The sequence below is a fragment of the Corythoichthys intestinalis genome, chromosome 8, assembly GCF_030265065.1.
Source record: "Corythoichthys intestinalis isolate RoL2023-P3 chromosome 8, ASM3026506v1, whole genome shotgun sequence".
Classification (NCBI taxonomy): domain Eukaryota; kingdom Metazoa; phylum Chordata; class Actinopteri; order Syngnathiformes; family Syngnathidae; genus Corythoichthys; species Corythoichthys intestinalis.
In genome coordinates this window covers 19,420,894-19,439,492 of record NC_080402.1, presented here as the reverse complement: position 1 = coordinate 19,439,492, position 18,599 = coordinate 19,420,894, and the positions used below count along the sequence as shown (strand labels likewise).

Sequence of the window (18,599 nt, the reverse complement as noted above, 5' to 3'; positions counted from 1 at the left end):
AAAAAAAAAAATCAAAGAAAAATAGCTTTCACTTGCATTTTTTTGAGTTTCAAATTTATTTTTGCATTCAAACAGGTTTTTTTTTTTTTTTTTATTGAAGCGACTTTTTTTGGGTTGAAAATACATATTTTGATTGAAGCAACATTTTTTTTTTTTTTAATTGAAGCAACTTTTTTTTGATTGAATGATAAAGACACATTTCTACCTCAATATGGCTCCACCCAGGGGATACAATTTTTGACTGGGGTAACTACATTGGCACGATATCGGCGGCCGTACCATATTCAATGGATGACGATCTTGGCGAAATGATGGGAAACAAAAAACGCTCATTGTCAACTTATTATAAATATTCTTGTAAGTTAATTTTATTGCTGACACTGCATTTCAGGGTCATCAACATGTTGTGCCCCCCCTGCCCCAAAAATCAAACTCTGCCTATGCATGCATCCTCAAGATCATTGATCCCCAACCCTTTTTGCTCAGGTTCACCACCAAGTGTGTTGCTCTCAGTTCACTTGCATCTTTAGATGAGGAAGCCTTCCTATGTGCTTCTGTCATCCTTATTCCTACTTTTTCTTTGGAAATAGTTCAAACACTTTTTTTAATGTAGGGCGCTTGGCCTTCTTGTGGTGAAGTAGGTTTCAGAGTCTCCATTACTTCATTTGTGAGTGGGTCGCTGCATGTTATGCAGAGCATTGGTCATAAAATCCATTAACACACATCAAAATGTCATATTCAACGACTACATAAGTAGAAAGGCCATTAGTCCAATCCTTCATCCACAAACTTGGGGAACCTAAAACAATCACTCTCCAATACTTTGCTGTTTCTTGTTGGATTTTATGCTGAGTTTGTATTAACGCCTTCTCTTGCCACTGTGTCCTCTAATGGACAATTTACTGTGCTGTACAGGTACTGTATATGTATGTGTTAGCCTGCCAATAATGTGTAACCAACCGAAAAACGACCACAGCCAGCTAACGTAAATGGATACAACAAGGACGGAAGACGTAGGTTGTGACTCTAAAGCACTCAGATATGCACCATGACCACTGAAGCTTGAGTCAGAAAGCACTTACTCACACTCACTCAATCTTTTCTCATACACACACACATGCACACAAGCACTGGAGAGAATAGAATATGAGAGTATTGCGGCACTGACTGGATGTGTCCCAGCAGTTACCGCATTGAAGCTTGCTGCAGCAGATGGGAGTGTACAGTCCAGACTGGAAGAGAGCAGGGTGAAAGCTAGGAGGAGGCAGAAACCCATACAAAAAATTAAGACCGTTCTGGAGAGAACAGGTAGCCTTTTTATGATTGAAACAATTATCCCCACGGAACAGGGCTCGAGCAATATAGATGCAGGCTTTAGGAAGGTGCACAAACAGACCTGATCAACAACGGAAGTAGTTTTCCAAAAAAAGAAGGCTGGAGTCAGTTTTGAGTTAAATCAAGCTGATCTGTTGGAAGTGTCAGCATGACATCTCGCTCCATCAGGCTGCTCCTTTTGCAGAGGTCCTTCAGTGGCAACAACACATCATCCTCTAGCTCCAAAACCTTAGATGTGATCAACAAAAATGTTTGGGAAAGCCGGCTGACAGGTGAGTAAGATGAGTAATGTGATATTAAAGGATGTCATTATGTGTATTGTAGATGTGTTTCTATTAGGTTGTGATGTATTGGTCAGTGGTCATCATCAATATAGTTTTTCACACAGCTGTATGTGAGTGTGAATGGTTGTCTTTCTCAATGTTGCCAATTATTGGCTGGTTATCAATCCAGTGTAGCCCACACTTGTTTGTCCATGGATTGACAGCCTGACTCATGATTATCTTAGAGACACATTACATTTCAGCATCCTACTTTATTCATATGGATCGATTAGACTGTCCTCTAATGGAGTTTAGATGGAGATAATGTACTGTAAATTCGGTAATTTTTTTTCCCATCGGAGAGCATCGATATGTTGTCACTTGCAATCAAAACAACTGATCTGAAAGATAAATAAATAGCTGTTAACTCATTCAGCCAGCCCAGGTTGTATTAACATAGTATGTGATGTGGTAGTTGGTCAAAGAAAGACATTTATATTAAAAACACCCATTGGCGGCAAAAGCTGTCCAATCTATTTTGACTGAATTCCCAGTCAAAATGAATTATGAACTGGTCTTTTCCCGTCAATGGTAGACAATGAGTTCACTGACCTGTTGGGAGGCTGAAATATTGTTTTATTCAGACCAAGAGTAGTCCCCTTAGCTATTGCTGTCATGTTTAAAGGACTTTCTGTGCCCATGAAAGCTGCAACTTCATTATTTCATTCTGTGTCACTACAAGCTCGCGTGCATGGGTCCTCATGCATTTCTTCTCTAACTAATGAGCCAGCAGTGCATGGTAAGGAGGACCCGCCCCATTAGTGGGCATTCTTTTCCCCGTTACGCAGTTTGCCTGACTGTCACAGTTGGTGCTCTAACTTATACTGTAAGTGCATTAGCTAATTTGAACACTTGCTAATACAATATACTGACACACTGTAGAATCAACTTTGATGCAGTTGTTCCTTCCACCAGTCATTTATAATAATCACCGATTTTCAAAAAAATTATATCCAATGAAGAAAATAATATTTGAGAGAATAAAGTCAAATAATGACACAAAGAGTTTTCAAAAGCCCTTTTCACACACATATCCAGGGAAATTGCCGTTCAAAGTGACGCGGGATTTACTTGCATCATTGCTTTCACGTATGTAGAGATGTGCCGAGAATGACGCGGGTTACCGCTTAATTCACGCACTCCTCACTTTGCACTGTAAATATCTTTCACCCTGGCACCTACATACTCATGCATTTCTCATCCCTCTCTCAGGTGGGGGGTCCCAGTGCCGGGGCTGGTGGTGGGGCGGCGTAGGGTCGGTTGCCAGCAGGCTTACACTCACAAGGGTTTCACACAATTACTGGGTTCTAGATCATAGAGCTTTTTGTATTTCATAAACCCTTGAACACCTCCCTCCTTTGTTTTTTTGCTTTAAGGTACAACCTTGTTTCCGCAGTAGCGGACCCTAACATCAGCAACAAAATAAACCACACATTTCCAAAGATGGACGATGAACTTCCTTCCTTGACTCTACGATCGTGTAGCAGTTTAATTTCGTTATGTTTTCAGTTTAATGTAGTTATTTCCAGCTTGCTATTTGCGATGTTTGTTTACCGCTTTCCGTCTTACTGTGAAAAGGGAGGAAGTGACGATCGGCCCGCCATGATATTTACGTCATCAGCCATCGTGCTGTGACCCGGGAATTTAATGCTTGCTTTAACGCACACCACTTCCCGGGAAAGTCTCAAACATGATTCTAAGACGCGACCCGTAAAATGTCCGCGTAATGTCCGTGTCAGTTGACCCGAGAAATTGTTTTCACATACAACTGCTGCACGGTTAAATCCCGCGATATTCCCGATGTTTCGGAGTGTGTGAAAGAGCCTAAATTTGTATTTGTGTCGAAATTTTGACATTCTCCTCTTCTTCATTCTATGATTACATATAATCTAAACTATCAAATGATAGGAAACAACCTATTCTTTGTCCAAGAAAAATGTGACTTCACTTATTTCCTTTATTTAGTCATGTGCAGTAGAACAGTAAAAGCAATACATACATGGAAAAATGGAACTGACATGTTTACTCCTCCTTAGCGTTGAACATTTGGATTCTGATTGATGGGTTTACTTGTCTTTCGAATTGAATAAGATAATTATTCTCAGGCTTGTAATATTTTATTTTCATAATACTTTTTTCTTTAATTTAATGACTGAAAATATGTAGTTTTACAAATATACAGTATTTTATCGTAAAGGGATGATGTATCCATAGACTTTGAGCAGGTAACAGAACAGGGTGAGGTGCGTACTTTCTCACACATGCCTTAATAAATTGGACACACCTTTGGTTGGTGATGTTTACTTATTGATAAAAATGCATGCGCACCTTGAACAAAGCACTCTTTTACAGACTCATTGTTGGTTTACATGAACTATATATTGGACAATGGGAAGTAATCATAACCGTTACTCATCCTGTATTAGTGATAGTAGAGATAGACTGATTATCGGCCGGGCCAATATATATTTGGAAAATTGACATATATCGGAAGTTGTATTAGGTTTGTGCGCTAGTGTATCTTGTCATGTGATTATCCATTGATTTCATCTGTTGTGGCCTGCTCCTTGTGTCTTACCCAATCTGCTGCCTCTTGTATCAACCACCTGTGTCTCAGTGTCTCGTTACCCCATGTCTGTATTTAACAGTGTTGGGAGTAACGCCGTTATAAATAACGCCATTACATTTTTTCAGTAACGGGGTAATCTAACTAATTATTTTTTCCGCCTTTACAATGCCATTACCGTTACTGACGGTCAAAAGCAGTGTGTTACTTACTCTGAATTAATTGAAGAATCTAGCAGTCGTAGCGAGTCTACTCTGCTCTGTTTATTTGTTATCCGAGACTTGGGGTGCGTTCAGGTTCGAGAATAGCGCACGTGTTTTGTTTTGTGCTTTTTCTTTGCAAAGATATACCACACAGGACGTGGTGGCACTCTGTTTCTTTAATAGCACATATAACTTCAACATTAACACAAACGTACGGCTCTCGGCAGGCCGTGTCTCTAACTCACTCCCGGATCATGTGAGCAAAACAATATTGGCGCCGTGTGCACTTTTGGGTGCCTCGGATAATTCTGTATCAGAATATTACAGCACGTACTTCTTATGACTCCAGGCTGTTTGTCACTGCTCATTCAATTAGACAATGCTTTCCAAAGCTTGCTAACGTTTCTGTTTTTGCTACACCTGAATGCTAGCCTCGTTCCCATCCCCCACTGTCAGCCAGCAAGAATGGTGCTTCCATCTTGAGGACGGCAGACGCTTTGAGGGTGACTGGAGGAGTAGGGGGACGAGGCTACCTGAATGCACCACCTGGATAGATGCGATGGAAGTGATTGTGATTGGCTGAGGGTTAGAGTCATGTGTCATGGAAAGCCAATCAGAGCCGGTGTTTTCACACGCAAACCGGAACAGCGCGTGCGGCAAACACACACACGCAAAACAGATGCAGAGGGATATGATGGCAGAGCGTTCAGAGGAAAATTTGTCCTTTACGAGGTGGAGATATAAACACTATTTCAAGTCAAAATACTTGAAGTACAGTAGGCTATGTCTACTTGACCAGTTGTCTCAGGTTGTGAGAGTTAGATTCAACTGATTAAACTCGCTTTATAATGTTTACTGCTGATTGTTATTTTATTAAATTATTTACTGTTTATTTTTGTTGCACTTCAAGTGTAGTATAAATCTGTTGCTGGTGAGGTGCAATAAATATTACAAGGTTCTATAACACAACTACCTGTCTGTTCTTCTCTATTCTACTGACTCGAATGCTGCTCAGAAAATTTCAAATTCTTTGACATACAACACCTTTTTAGAGTAACGGAAATAATTACTTTCCCTGCTAACTAGTTACTTTTACTATAGAGTAATTCAGTTACTAACTCAGTTACTTTTTGGAAGAAGTAGTGAGTAACTATAACTAATTACTTTTCTAAAGTAACGCGCCCAACACTGGTATTTAAGTTCCCATGTGCTGTCTGTTTTTGTTTTGTTATTGTCTTATCCCAAGGTCTGGTCTTGTTCATGTCAATTCTGCCGTCCATAGCCCTCATGTTCTTGCATCTTCTGTCTATGTACGTTTTGGTGCTTTTTGTTTGTACTTGTTGTTGTAGTTATCATTAAATCTTTTTTTTTTTTTTTTTTTTTAGTTAACCGCCACCTTGCCTTGCCTCCGTGTTTTCCCTGTAATTGGGTTTGCCTTGCCCTCCGCGTCCTGACAAAAACTGGGTTATTTTCGGCCTGCTGTCTCCTGCATTAGTATTCACCCTGTCCCCTGGTTAAATGCTAATGGTAAATGGAGTTACATTTGGATTGCGCCTTTCCACCTTTTTAAGACCCTCAAAGCGCTTCACACTATATCCTCATCTACCTACTGGTGACGCAGCACCAGGAGCAACATGGGGTTTAGTGTCTTGCTCAAGGATACTTAGACGAGATCATCAGGGCTTTCTTTTCTGTGGAAAATGTTCAGAGAGCTATTTATTTAACCTTTTTTTTTTTTAACTTTATATGAGATGTTTCTGAGTCTAGGAAATCCATGCACTTCTGGAGCTATTATTTTCTATTTGTGTGATTCCATAAACATGCTTTAGCATATCGGCCCCTAAAATCGGTTTACGGTTGCTTTAACTACTAATAATTGGTATCAGCCCTGAAAAAACATATTGGTCTATCTCTACTTGATAGGCGAAACAAGCTCTTTCCTTCTTATAGAAAGGATCCTTCCATTATCTATGAGGTCCAGCCACTTCAAAATTCCTTATATTTAGGTGTGATTATCTTCAAGAGGTGTAAGTTATGCGAAGTTTGGTTACATCGTCTTGGACCCCTCAACTTCCTCGAAATCAGTGCAAGTAAAAGAATTTGTCTTTGCCTATCCAAACTGCAGGTCAAGGCCCCATGGCCTCACCTTTCTATTGAAGTAAAGCACACCAGGTTATAAATATCCATCAACAAACTTTCTTCAGAATTTCTCAGCCTGAGTATATCTCACTGTCAGACATGAAAGACAAAGTTCAAAAGTGAAGCAAGTGAAGCAAGTAATCTTATTCAACATATGTTACGCATAAATGACAGCAAATAGTTCATCGATAATATCTACAAGGTTAAGTAGCTTGCCAAGGTGTTTGTCAGAACATTTCTGTTTAGCCTTCATGTGTAGGTGCTGTAAATGTAAAACCAAACGCCCTTTCACTTGATCTATGCATGTTTCCGGGCCATAAAGTGCAGGAACACATTGTTTTGTCCCAAGAGGGACGTGCTTAATCAGCGCATTTGTACCCATAATGACTTGACACACCATAATGCTCTATGCCAATATGTTACTGCCATGAAGGGAAGTGATATTGTATTGCGCAGGGACTTTTGTGATGTAATTTCTGCAGGTCTGATATGTGTGAAACTAATAATAAGATTGAATACAGAAGAAGCTGTATTAAAAATGGCTGTTGCAATAATAATCGCAAAGTGATAAGATTTCCTAAAACTGACAGTCCAAGTCTTTTGGAGGTCCAAAACACCTTTCCTAATTAGAGTGAAACAATATAATTTGATTATTTCTTTTCATAGGTTTCAACCCAGTCATTTTGTTTACTACCCAGGGAACCCTTCTCTTATTTGCTGAAGTATAACTTAAGAATATTGATTGTACATAGCTAAGCATGTGCCGGTATGATATTCTGACGGGATGATAACCTTAAGCAAAAATATCACGGTATCACAGTATTGCAATTACAGCTCTAAAATGTGTTACTTTGAGATATCTGTGTTATACAAAAAGAAAAAAAAAAACTTTTTTCCATTGAGCAGGATTTTTGTTTTTCAAAACATATAGACCCTACCCACCGACGTCACAAAATCACGTGCTCGCTGTATGGTTCCGCCCCCTTGTCCGTCATTTTGTGTCTGTATTGTCAATGGTCTCAATTGATCGAGCAATTTATAATGCATTTCATGGAAGACCCGGTGCTTTCGGATGCCGTAAACTCACTTGATGCGTTGCATAAAAGGCGTTATGTGGAAAAGCTTCAGTTTATCCATTCGCCAGATCCATATTTGATGCCTAAATCGATGTTTTTCAACCCGCTGTCTCCGCCGTATTTGCCTGACATCTGCTAGCTACCCTGATATGTACAACTATCTTGTCCACACAAAATCAGCCTATTCTCACGAAAGTTTGAAAAACTTTAAGAGCTTGGAGGCTTATAAATACTTCGTTGCTGGTTGGGTGAAACAGGTCCTCGTCCACGAAAATTCGGCAGGAATCTATCTTGTGCTTGGAAAGGTGAGTTACGAAATTTTCAATTCAAAATCTTTTGTTATTGCTAACATCCACTGTCAAGTCTAATGTATTTCATGTTGTTTGTCAATGGAGTTAGGGCTTTTAATGTTTATATGGTTTAGCGATAGCACTCTCACTACATACATACGTGTATGTTGTCGGCGATTAGCCTAGCAATGATCTTAATTGTGGTTGTCAGCCCAAAACCCTCTAAATATATATTAAATGCATCTTACCAGATATAAAATGACTACTACATAATCTGTGGTAATCGTTTGGAGCCCAGTTTTCTCGTCGAATTGCAGCAGCCCATCTCGCTCTCTTCTCTCCGGGTCTCTCGGAATCCGGTAGAACTTCAAGTCTCTCCGTCTTCTCCATCTATCTTCTTTGTTATTGCAACCGACCGCCACACACGCCTTCACCATTTTGATTATTAATGTTAACGAGCAGAAAAACACGTCATAAATAGGAGGAATGTATGTTGCCGTAACAGGTAAACATGATGTGTTGACGGACAATTGGGCGGCACCAGTCAGGAGGAAGGAGTTGTAACGTCACGTGGGTAGGGTCTATTAGCAAATTAGAACGTAAGTATAATGTTAAGTAAAAAAAAAAAACTGAAATATTCTAAATAGAATATTTAAATAGAGTCCTTTAAGTGAATGTAAGCCCACAGTTTAACAATATTATCATCAGAACAAAAATAACAGAATTATTTTCCATAAAAAGCACGTGTGTATGACCCGTATCATATTTACATTTACACCCTCTCTTTCTCAACACAGACAGTTGCCAGAGAGAAAAAAAAACATGTTTTACCATCGCTAGACACACTAAACACGCTGGAGTTAACTCCCGTAGCTGGTGGGAAACGTTCATGATGGTAAACGGTGTTATACTTATATAGCGCTTTTCCACCTTTCAAGGTGCTCAAAGCGCTTTATACTATCTCGCCATCCACCTACTGGTGACGCAGCACCAGGAGCAACGTGGGGTTCAGTATCTTGCTCAAGGACACTTAGGTGAGTTCATCAGGGCGGAGAATTGAACCCACAACCTCTGGGTTGGGGGACAACTACTCTACCACTGAGCCAAACCAGTGTGTTTACAAACCTTTAATTTTGTATAAATGCGAAATCATATAATTTCATAATTTCATAGACGTTCTGCCTCCTCAGCAGCCACCCTCCGCAAACATGTTTTACATGTTGCTAAAAAAAAATTGATGTTTAGTTTTAAATATTCCATTGCTGGAGAAGTATTCATTCAACACTGTATTGAAGCGGAAGTTCAGAATTTTTTACATTAGGCTTAATCTTCAAGTTACTGGGGGTTTAATTAGTTGGTGGAGTTGATTTTAAAAAATTCTGTGCACCTTGCAAGTTATTTGTTAGTTTCAGGGCTCCAGAGTGGCTAAGCTAGTGCAAGTCAATGGGGCCAATTTAGCATGCCAATAAAAAAACGATACAGATCGATAAACAGATCCAACATAGTCAAATTCCAAATGCAGATAATTGTTCCAAAACACCTATGAGGCCAAAGCAATCCCACAAAAAAACTGCCATAATTCATTTCATTCTGCAGGACTATTTTTTTTTAGATGTGTAATACAACCACAATAGAGAGGAGTTCTTCAGTCACTTGTGCTCACGCTGCATTCGAGGAAGGTGGGAAGTCGAACATATCCCGCTCGAAGGGTAGCAGTTGCGACCTCAAAGCGTTCCAAGTGAATGTAAACGGCAAAGATCGCGAGAAGTTGTTTTTTTTTATTTTGGCCATCAAAAGACATTTTGACCTCCAGCAATCCTCCCTTCTCATAAGCGATCAAATAGAGGAGGCGTTCCAATGATATTTTTCCAGATCGGAGGTTCGAAACTCTGACTTCCCACCTTCGTCGAATGCAGCATCAGTCTGCTGAGTTAATTATTGGCCGAAAACATGGCGAAATGTGCATTAGCCACTGTGGAAACGGACAAAAGAAATAGGCTAAGGAAAGTTTCCACAAATTCCCTATGAAGAACCAGGAACAATATAAAATGGTTACTTGCGGCTGGCTACGACATAAAACATCAGCGGTGAAAAAAAATTATGTGATATCACTCCGCCCTGCTCCTCTGCACATCTTCTGGATTACAAATGTTGCTGTTCATACTGCAATTATTGACATGCAATGTCAAGTTTTAATAACTTTATCCTGAAAAATAGCCAACACTGTTGATTGCATGGGTCATCGATGATTTTCCTGTGTGCATGTTGTGTTTTTATTAGCATGCTAAGTCGGCCCAATTGACACACACTAGCTAAGCCACATTTCGGAGCCCTGAAACTAACAAATACTTAACAAACTACACGGAATTTGTTGAAATCAACTCCACCGACTAATTAAACCCACGCTAACTTGAAGATTAGGCCCGAGTTAAAAAATTCTGAACTTCCCCTTTAAATATTATTGCTGTCGTTCTCACTTCTCAGTCTTTCAGGCTGCACGGATATGGTTCATAATTAATTGCAGCTACTTGCAGACATTGAAGGTAGCAGATAATATGACAGTCATGTATTTAAGCTATAGAATAGCTTTAATTTTACAACCATAGCATGTGATGCAGTCATGTGTGTGGTCTGTGACCCTCAATGACGCATTTGCATCAATTGTAGACTGTCGTCGTGGCCTCAGGACATCATCTAATAGCCTTGTTGACTCGACTCTTGCTGCCCGTGTGATCACATCACATATTTCAGCATGTTTACAGCTCAAGGGGAAAACATGTATCGGAGAACACTAAGCGTATTCATTGGCAAAACTCAGCCGTCATGCAAGCCTTTGTGCATTCTGTCCACTGAAAATTTCAAGCAGCCCTTGAATCATTCCCTTTGTTGTTGTTTTTTTTTTCCGGGTGAACCAGTCAAATCATTTTTTTTTCTTTTGTTTCCTTTTTCAAGATAGATAGATATCATTAATGACTGATTGTTGATTGTTGAATTGTGCTGTTTAAACTACAAACAAGATTTGAATAGAACCTCACTTCATACATCTTTCCCCTTCAAGTCTGTGGGCAAAGACACGTCCCTCACAAAGGTGCATGAGATGTGCAATATAAACAAGCCAACATCGGTAGCATCACTTATTTATAATATGCTCTCAGCCGCCCGACTTTCCTCCATCTCTAAAAAGCAATTCCTATGTTGGTGCTTGCTTTGTCTTGAGGTCCGTCCAATTCCTTGTTTCTTTTTTTGCTTCTCTGATCGGTTTCAAAATTGCTCAGGATAACAAATGAGTGCTTACCCCTTTTGCCTATGATTTGTTATTTTTCTATATCGCGGTGGTTTCTTAAAAATCAACATAGCAGTACAAGATTGGACCTGGCTCTTTTCCTTCAAAGGTTATTTTACTAGGACTAGCTTGAAGTGACACAAATTGGATCTTTTAGGTTTTAACTGACTCCAACTGAGGTTCTTTCATGAACAGGCCAAGTCACACGGAATCTGATATTTTCTAATCTTATCTTGGTCACTCTATGTGGTTATTTGATGTATATAATCTCTGGAATTTGACTGTTAAAGATCAAGACACGGTTTTGATCACATGCATCCAAGCAGAATCTTAACAATTTGGGGAAAGAAAAAAAATATAATATAGGGAGAGAAGGATCAATTAAAGCCAACATTTCCAAGAAGTAGGAAAAATAGCCATTGTGGGACATTTTTAATGTCAGTGCTATTTTAGCCAATCAATTATATAAGATTCTCCCATATACCCGTCATGCATTGACTACACCTTGCAGAATATGCGTCAAAAAAGCTTTAAAGTGATCCTCTAACTTAAATACATGTAGGCTCTAATAAACCACAATTGTTCTCTTGTACTAAAATATGTTGTTAGAAACGCATAAAATGTTAAATCAATGGCAATATTTTATAATATTTAGTCCATAATTTGACCGTTAGTATGCGCCATGGTTTGCGGGCTCGCAGTGATGACGTAATTGGGATCTTTCCAAATGTGTAGCGTGTTCAACAATTGCTTATTGCTGCCTAAACTCGCGAAGTAAAATGCCACGATGTGCTGCTTTTGGATGCAATTTCCAGTCAAATGGAAACAAGGGGAGTGAAGTGAGTGGTCAAGGTGGAATTATTATTTTTAGTAAATATATGTGCATAAGTGAAAGCTTCTCCCCCTTTTTGGTCCCTGTATGCACGTATCCTACCCACCATGCATTACAACTGGCGCCCGAACATTTTTCCTAGTCAAGTAAGGGATCCGTCTATTTTCTGGATTCGACTGTCCCACCGCGTCTCCAATATTGGTTTCGGATCTGTCAATTGTTTTGATTCGTCGGTCCCACAGCGGCTTTTCGGATCAGTCTATTTTGTGGAATCGACGGCCTGATCGCAGCTGCGACATTGCCATGGGATCGGTCTAATTCCTGGATCTTCGAGTGAGTAAAAAACGCGGATTTGGATTAGTATTGCTATCTTTTATGTTGACTATTCTTCGTGGGAGTTTTCCCCAAATCATACTAAATAATTAAAGCACTATGGCACGCTGCAGTGACTGACGTGGACCTTACAACAATGTTGGAGTTGTCAGCGAACGCGTGTTTGCATACTGCTGAGCTCCCGAGTGAAGAGTGGTGAAGGTAGAAATATTATTTTTTTGGGAATAAATGTGCATAAGTGGAAGCTTCTCCCCTTTTTGGTACTTTTATATACATATCCTAGCTACCACGCGTTACAATGTACAAGACATGGATTACACAAGGTGTGCTCCTTGGCCTGTACTGTATGTAAAGCACACGACAGCTCTGGATGCTAACAATCTACATGATTATATTGGGATAAATTTGAAAACGCCATACGCTTACCTTGAATATCTGCTGATAAAACCAGAGTTCAAAACAGCATACACTCTCGCTCCCAACCGGAGTTCCCAACAGCACTCTCTCGCATCACCAGTTTTGCCCAACTTTTGTCCTATCAGGTATTTGCTGCACGCATTTTTCCCTAAAGCTCGTCTTGTGAACGACCGACAGTCCTGCTCTTCACTTTTCAGATCTGGTTCAAATAGGAAGGGTAGAACTGACAACATGTTGGGAAAGCTAACGAGTGACACGCTGGAATTTCGGCAACGGGACCGGTGACGTCACGCACTGCGACGTAACAAGAGTGGCGACCTATCACTTAAAATAATTTTACAAACTTTATTAAAACAAAAACATTAAGAGGGGTTTTAATATCAAATTATTATAACTCATACTAACATTTATCTTTTAAGAATTACTTGTCTTAAAAATAGAGGATCCCTTTAATGGAGCCAGGAATTGAAACAAGCTTCACCTGAAACTCACAGGAAAGGAATAAGCTAACGACAGATTGCAAAGGTACAAAAACCATAGTGAGTTCTGTACGCACATTTCGTTAGTGACGTCACGTTTGTCACACAATGTGTGTGTTTGCAAGCTGTGTCGTTTTTTGTGTTCCGATGTTACCAGTGTTTTCTATTAGCCAAGTTCTGAGAAATACCCGATTTGCATATTCAATACTTTTTGCAACTGAGACACATTAAGGCCATTTACACTAGGTGTTCTCTAATACTTTAAGTGATTTACAGTGCAATGATCAACTTTCACCCAAGGCTGAAAAAAGCTGTCCTTCAAAGAGGTCAAAGGGTATCCTCTAGCTGACAGATAGTGACTAAAAAGCAAATGGTGATGTGCTCTGTCATCATCCCTGCCTGGAGAAAATGTCCTCTAGTCCAATATTCCTCAACTTTTTTGCACCTGTTTCAAAATGTCAAAACACTACAATATATTTAAAGACAGTCGTGAGAACTGGGATTTACATATACAGTGGTACCTCGACATACGATCGATTTGACTCGCCATTTGTTTTTACATTTGACGACATGCTCGAAATACGACATGACAGCGGCGCAGACGGACGCACGGCGGATTTTCTTGTGAAAGAAATCAACACAGGTTCCAAAAAGGTTAGTGCAGGTGGCGAAACAAGGAAAAAGGTGACGTTTACCATTAAAATGAAGATTGAAGTGATAGAAAAATATGAGCATGGGCTGCGCATCCGTGAACTGGCTCAACAATACGGCCATAGAATGTCTATAATCTAAGCCTGAACGATATATCGTTTAAACATCACCATCGCGATGTTATCATGCGCAAAAGTCCCATCGCAAGGCCGTGCAATAGTTTTTTGTTTTTTTATCTCTCAAACGTCATGCGCTTGCACAGCCTCCCTCCCTCCCTCTCCCAGCTCTTTGTTCCTTAGTCACTGTGGCACTCGCTTATTAAAGTTAACAATGTTGACTTTGATCTTGCCAGGGAAGCCGACTTCACATTCGTTTCATGCGTTTATCATTGTTTAACTTGACAAATAGTTGCTGCGCAAGGAAGCGCACGCTGGAACAAATTTGTGTGTGTCGAGACGTTCGAGGCAGCCGGACATGTTATGTCGTGGCAATAAACGCTAGAAGTGATCTTGAGGAGTTTGTAATTTCTACACTTCACTCCAGGAGTCACAGTCATGGTAGGTAAATAGAAGCATTAAATAAAGCCAAGCATTTTTCTACTACATTACTTTATTGTTGTTTAAAAATGATTCACTGGGACAGTAATGTTTAAAACTGACCATAATTATTACATTTGAAATGCTTAAAAACCATTTATTAAAAAATATAATATACTTACATTTTTTTAAATCAGACTTTGGGAGAAAAAGTGGAAAAACATGTCTTAGTTGCTGGCCAGGCCTGAAAATTTATTTAAAAAAAAAAAAAATAATTATATATATATATATATATATGTACAGTATATACAATGTATATATATATATACACAGTGGGGACAACAAGTATTTGATACACTGCCTATGGGAAAACCCATTGGCAGTGTATCAAATACTTGTTCTCCCCACTGTATATGTTTTTGTTTGTTTGTTTGTTTGTTTGTTTGTTTGTTTGTTTGTTTGTTTGTTTGTTTGTTTTAATATGGCAATATAATATCACAAACCCCCCAAAAATCACAACGATAGTTTTTTCCAATATTGTTCAGGCCTACTACAATCTCCACAGTCCTCCTCCGTTTGCCAGTCTTTATAAGTTAAGGTGTCAATTATTATTGAGGTAACATCGCCAAAGAAATCGCCAGGGTTTTTAGGTTTTTATCATTTATTTCAGAAGTTGTGCAACACAACACGCCTACTGTCTGCCGCAGTTGATGGCGTTCTCAACAAAACATTAAAAGAGAAAGTAAAATCTCAATCGCACAGCTTGTCTGTGACGTCAGCCACGCGGTGCGTTCAGGTACAGCACGCAAAACACGTCCGCCACATTAAAACCCGATTCGTTACATTATTACAGGAATTATTGTCATAATTATTTGATTATTCTGATTTTTTTTTATCAATAATTTATTTGTTTTGCTATGTGTAATTGCCATTTGTAATAGTACCAGCAGTATTTATTAAGGATTTAGTGTAGGTTTTTGGGCTGTGAAACGAATTAATGAAATTATGATGCATTCTTATGGGAAAATCCTGCCCGACATAGGAACATTTTGACTTACAAACATTGTCCTGGAGTATATTAACTTTGTATGTAGAGGTACCACTGTATCAGCAGAAGTGTGTAGTAACACGTTACATTTACTCTGTTACATTTACTTGAGAAACTTTGTGGGAAAAAATGTACTTCCAAGAGTAATTTTACTAAGCCATACTTTTAATTGAATAGATTTGTGAAGAAACGCTACTCTTACTCAGCTACTTTGGGCTACACTAATCGCTACATTTTTTTACATTTACATTTTTTTTTTTTTTTTTTTTTTAATTGCCAAAGACACCAACAGTGGCGCTCCCTCCTAAAACACTCAGGAAGAACCCACCATGATGTAAAATCTTAGAGAGCCATGCATGATGCAACTGCCAGTGACAGTATTCAAACTTCACAAGTGTGCCAAAGCTGGATGAACACACATTTGGGTCATTAAAATTATTCTCTGATGATATGTTTATTTTTATTTTTTTATTGTTACTGTTTTTGGGTGTTTTTTTTGGGGGGGGGGGGGTATTTTAATTTATATATACATATATCAATGGCAGCACTTAATGCTCTATTTTACTCGAGCCTTCTTGGCTTGGCTTTGCCATAATACACATGCATTCTACCCACAGTGCTAAATCTAGAGCTCTTATCCTCGTGTGGGCCAAGTGATGTTAACCAACATGCAAAGTAAATGCATCTTGTGTTCGTAACAAGCTCTCTTGTGTTCCAAAGGGCTAAACCAAAAACAATTAGAGGTCTACTGCGACTGGTTGAGAAATGTCAATGAAAGTCAAATAAGTCCGCTTTCATTCTAGGCTTGGGTTTGACTCAGTACTCTGTGTATGCTACCTCACCAATTTCACCCATCCCTGTATTGAGTGGATACCAAATTGCACTCTATGAAATTAGTCTTACCAAACATAAGGCAAACTTTGTGTGTTTATACTACTCAATAGCCCCTTTCACACTGCCTTTTCCCCCCAATTTTTTCATAAATCGCTGTTTTTTTGTGAACATCACGGACACAGAGTAGTGTGCGAGTCAATCTTTAAAAAGTGCCAAATACCCTGAAACCCGAGATAGACTTTTTGCCTTTTTGTAGTCATAATTCCAGAGAAAGAGCAGCCTCAACAGTGTTTTGAAAGAAAAACATGGACAAGAAACTGAATAATTTACATTCCATATTATTTCAAGTATGTTTGAGTGTTTGAAGACTTTTCCACTTATGTGGCAAACGAAAACATTAAACGTTTGGATGCTTCAGGCATATTTTGTGAGGCATTCCTCATAGAAGTTTGCGGTTAACCTTTTATCTGCCTATCCATTAGGTATGATAGTGTTAATGGTATTTAAAACCAGTGTTGTTAATCTTACTTTAAAAAAATAATTAATTACAGTTACAAATTCTCGCAAAATGTAATTGAGTTAGTATCTCGTTATTAGTTACTCGGTAAAATAACTGACGTTACTTTTCATGCTCTACACATTATTACATGATCCATTCTATAACGTCTTTCACATTAAATACAGTGGTATGAAAACACATTTCTGCATAAAATCACCATCAAATGTGATCTGATCTTTTTCAAAATCACACAGATGAAAAAACAGTGTCTGCTGTAACTAAAACCACCCAAACATTTATAGGTTTCCATATTTTAATGAGGATAGTACGCAAACAATGACAAAAGGGGGAAAAATAAGTAAGTGAACCATCACATTTAGTATTTTGTGGTCCCCCCTTTGGCAGCAACAACTTCAACCAGATGCTTCCTGTAGCTGCAGATCAGTCTGGCACATCGATCAGGACTAATCTTGGCCCATTCTTCTCTACAAAACTGCTGTAGTTGTAACAATGACACTAAATATTCTGAATCTGGTCATTGTCTTGTTGCAGCATCCATCCTCTTTTAAGCTTCAACTGTCTGACAGACGACCTCAGGTTTTCCTGCAAAACATCCAGATAAACTTTTGAATTCATTCTTCCATTAATGATTGCCAGTTGTCCAAGCCCTTAGGAAGCAAAACAGCCCCAAATCATGATGCTCCTTCCACCATGCTTCACGGTGGGGTTGAGGTGTTGATGTTGTTGAGCTGTTCCATTTTTTCTCTACACATGACGTTGTGGGTTACTCCCAAACAATTCAACTTTTGTTTCATCAGTCCACAAAATATTTTGCCAAAATATCTGTGGAGTGTCCAAGTGCCTTTTTGCGAAAATTAAACAAGCAACAATGTTTTTTTTAGACAGCAGTGGGTCCTCCCATGAAGACCATTGATGGCCATAATTTTACATATAGTTGATGTGCGCACAGAGATATTGGACTGTGCCAGTGATTTCTGTAAGTCTTTAGCAGACACTCTAGTGTTCTTTTTTACCTTTCTGAAATTTCTGCACTGAACTCTTGGCGTCATCTTTGGTGGACGGCCACTCCATGGGACAGAATCAACAGTGCCAAACTCTCTCCATTTGTAGACAACTTCTCTGACTGTCGATTAATGAACATTCAGACTTTTAGAGATGGTTTTGTATCGTTCCCCAACTTTAAACAAATCAATAATCCTTGATCGCAGGTTTTCAGACAGCTCTTTTGACCGAGCCATGATGCACATCAGACAATGCTTCTCATCAAAACAATTCTTACCAGGTGTGTGTTTTATAGTGGGCTGGGCAGCTTTAAACCACTCATCAGTGATTGGTCACACACTTGACTTAAATTATTTAGTAAAAATTGGTTTCAATTGCTGTTTAAGTCTCCTTTGGCAGAGGGTTCACTTACTTATTTTCCCCCTTCTGTCATTGTTTGCATGCTATGCTCATTAAAATATAAAAACCTATAAATGTTGGGTGTTTTTTTGTTAAAGCAGAAAGTGTTTTTACATCTGTGTGATTTTGACAAAGATCAGATCACATTTGATGGGGATTTTATGCAGAAATGTGAGAAATTCCAAAAGGTTGAGATACGTTTTTCATAGCACTGTATATACAGATATATTTTCCAATATGGAGGCGAGGCTTGAATCTCTTTCCTCTTCTATCTGTGCTGTAGTTGTTTTGATTTAAAAAAAAAAAAAAAAAAATCACACACGGTTTATGGAT

At 38.9% G+C, this 18,599-nt stretch overlaps 1 protein-coding gene across 3 annotated transcripts in view; it reads left to right on the top strand.

Annotated features, from left to right (window-relative positions):
• The window catches only part of dlc1 (DLC1 Rho GTPase activating protein), a 216,692-nt gene that overhangs the window by 82,753 nt on the left and 115,340 nt on the right, over positions 1-18,599 (top strand). The window contains exon 1 of one of the 3 annotated variants that reach the window (XM_057843915.1): positions 621-1,607. The exons of the other annotated variants lie outside the window; for them this stretch is intronic. Coding sequence (XP_057699898.1) covers positions 1,484-1,607 — 124 coding nt within the window. The 5' untranslated portion in view covers positions 621-1,483. Of the gene's footprint in view, positions 1-620; positions 1,608-18,599 lie in introns of those variants that run through there. 3 annotated transcript variants of the gene reach the window in all.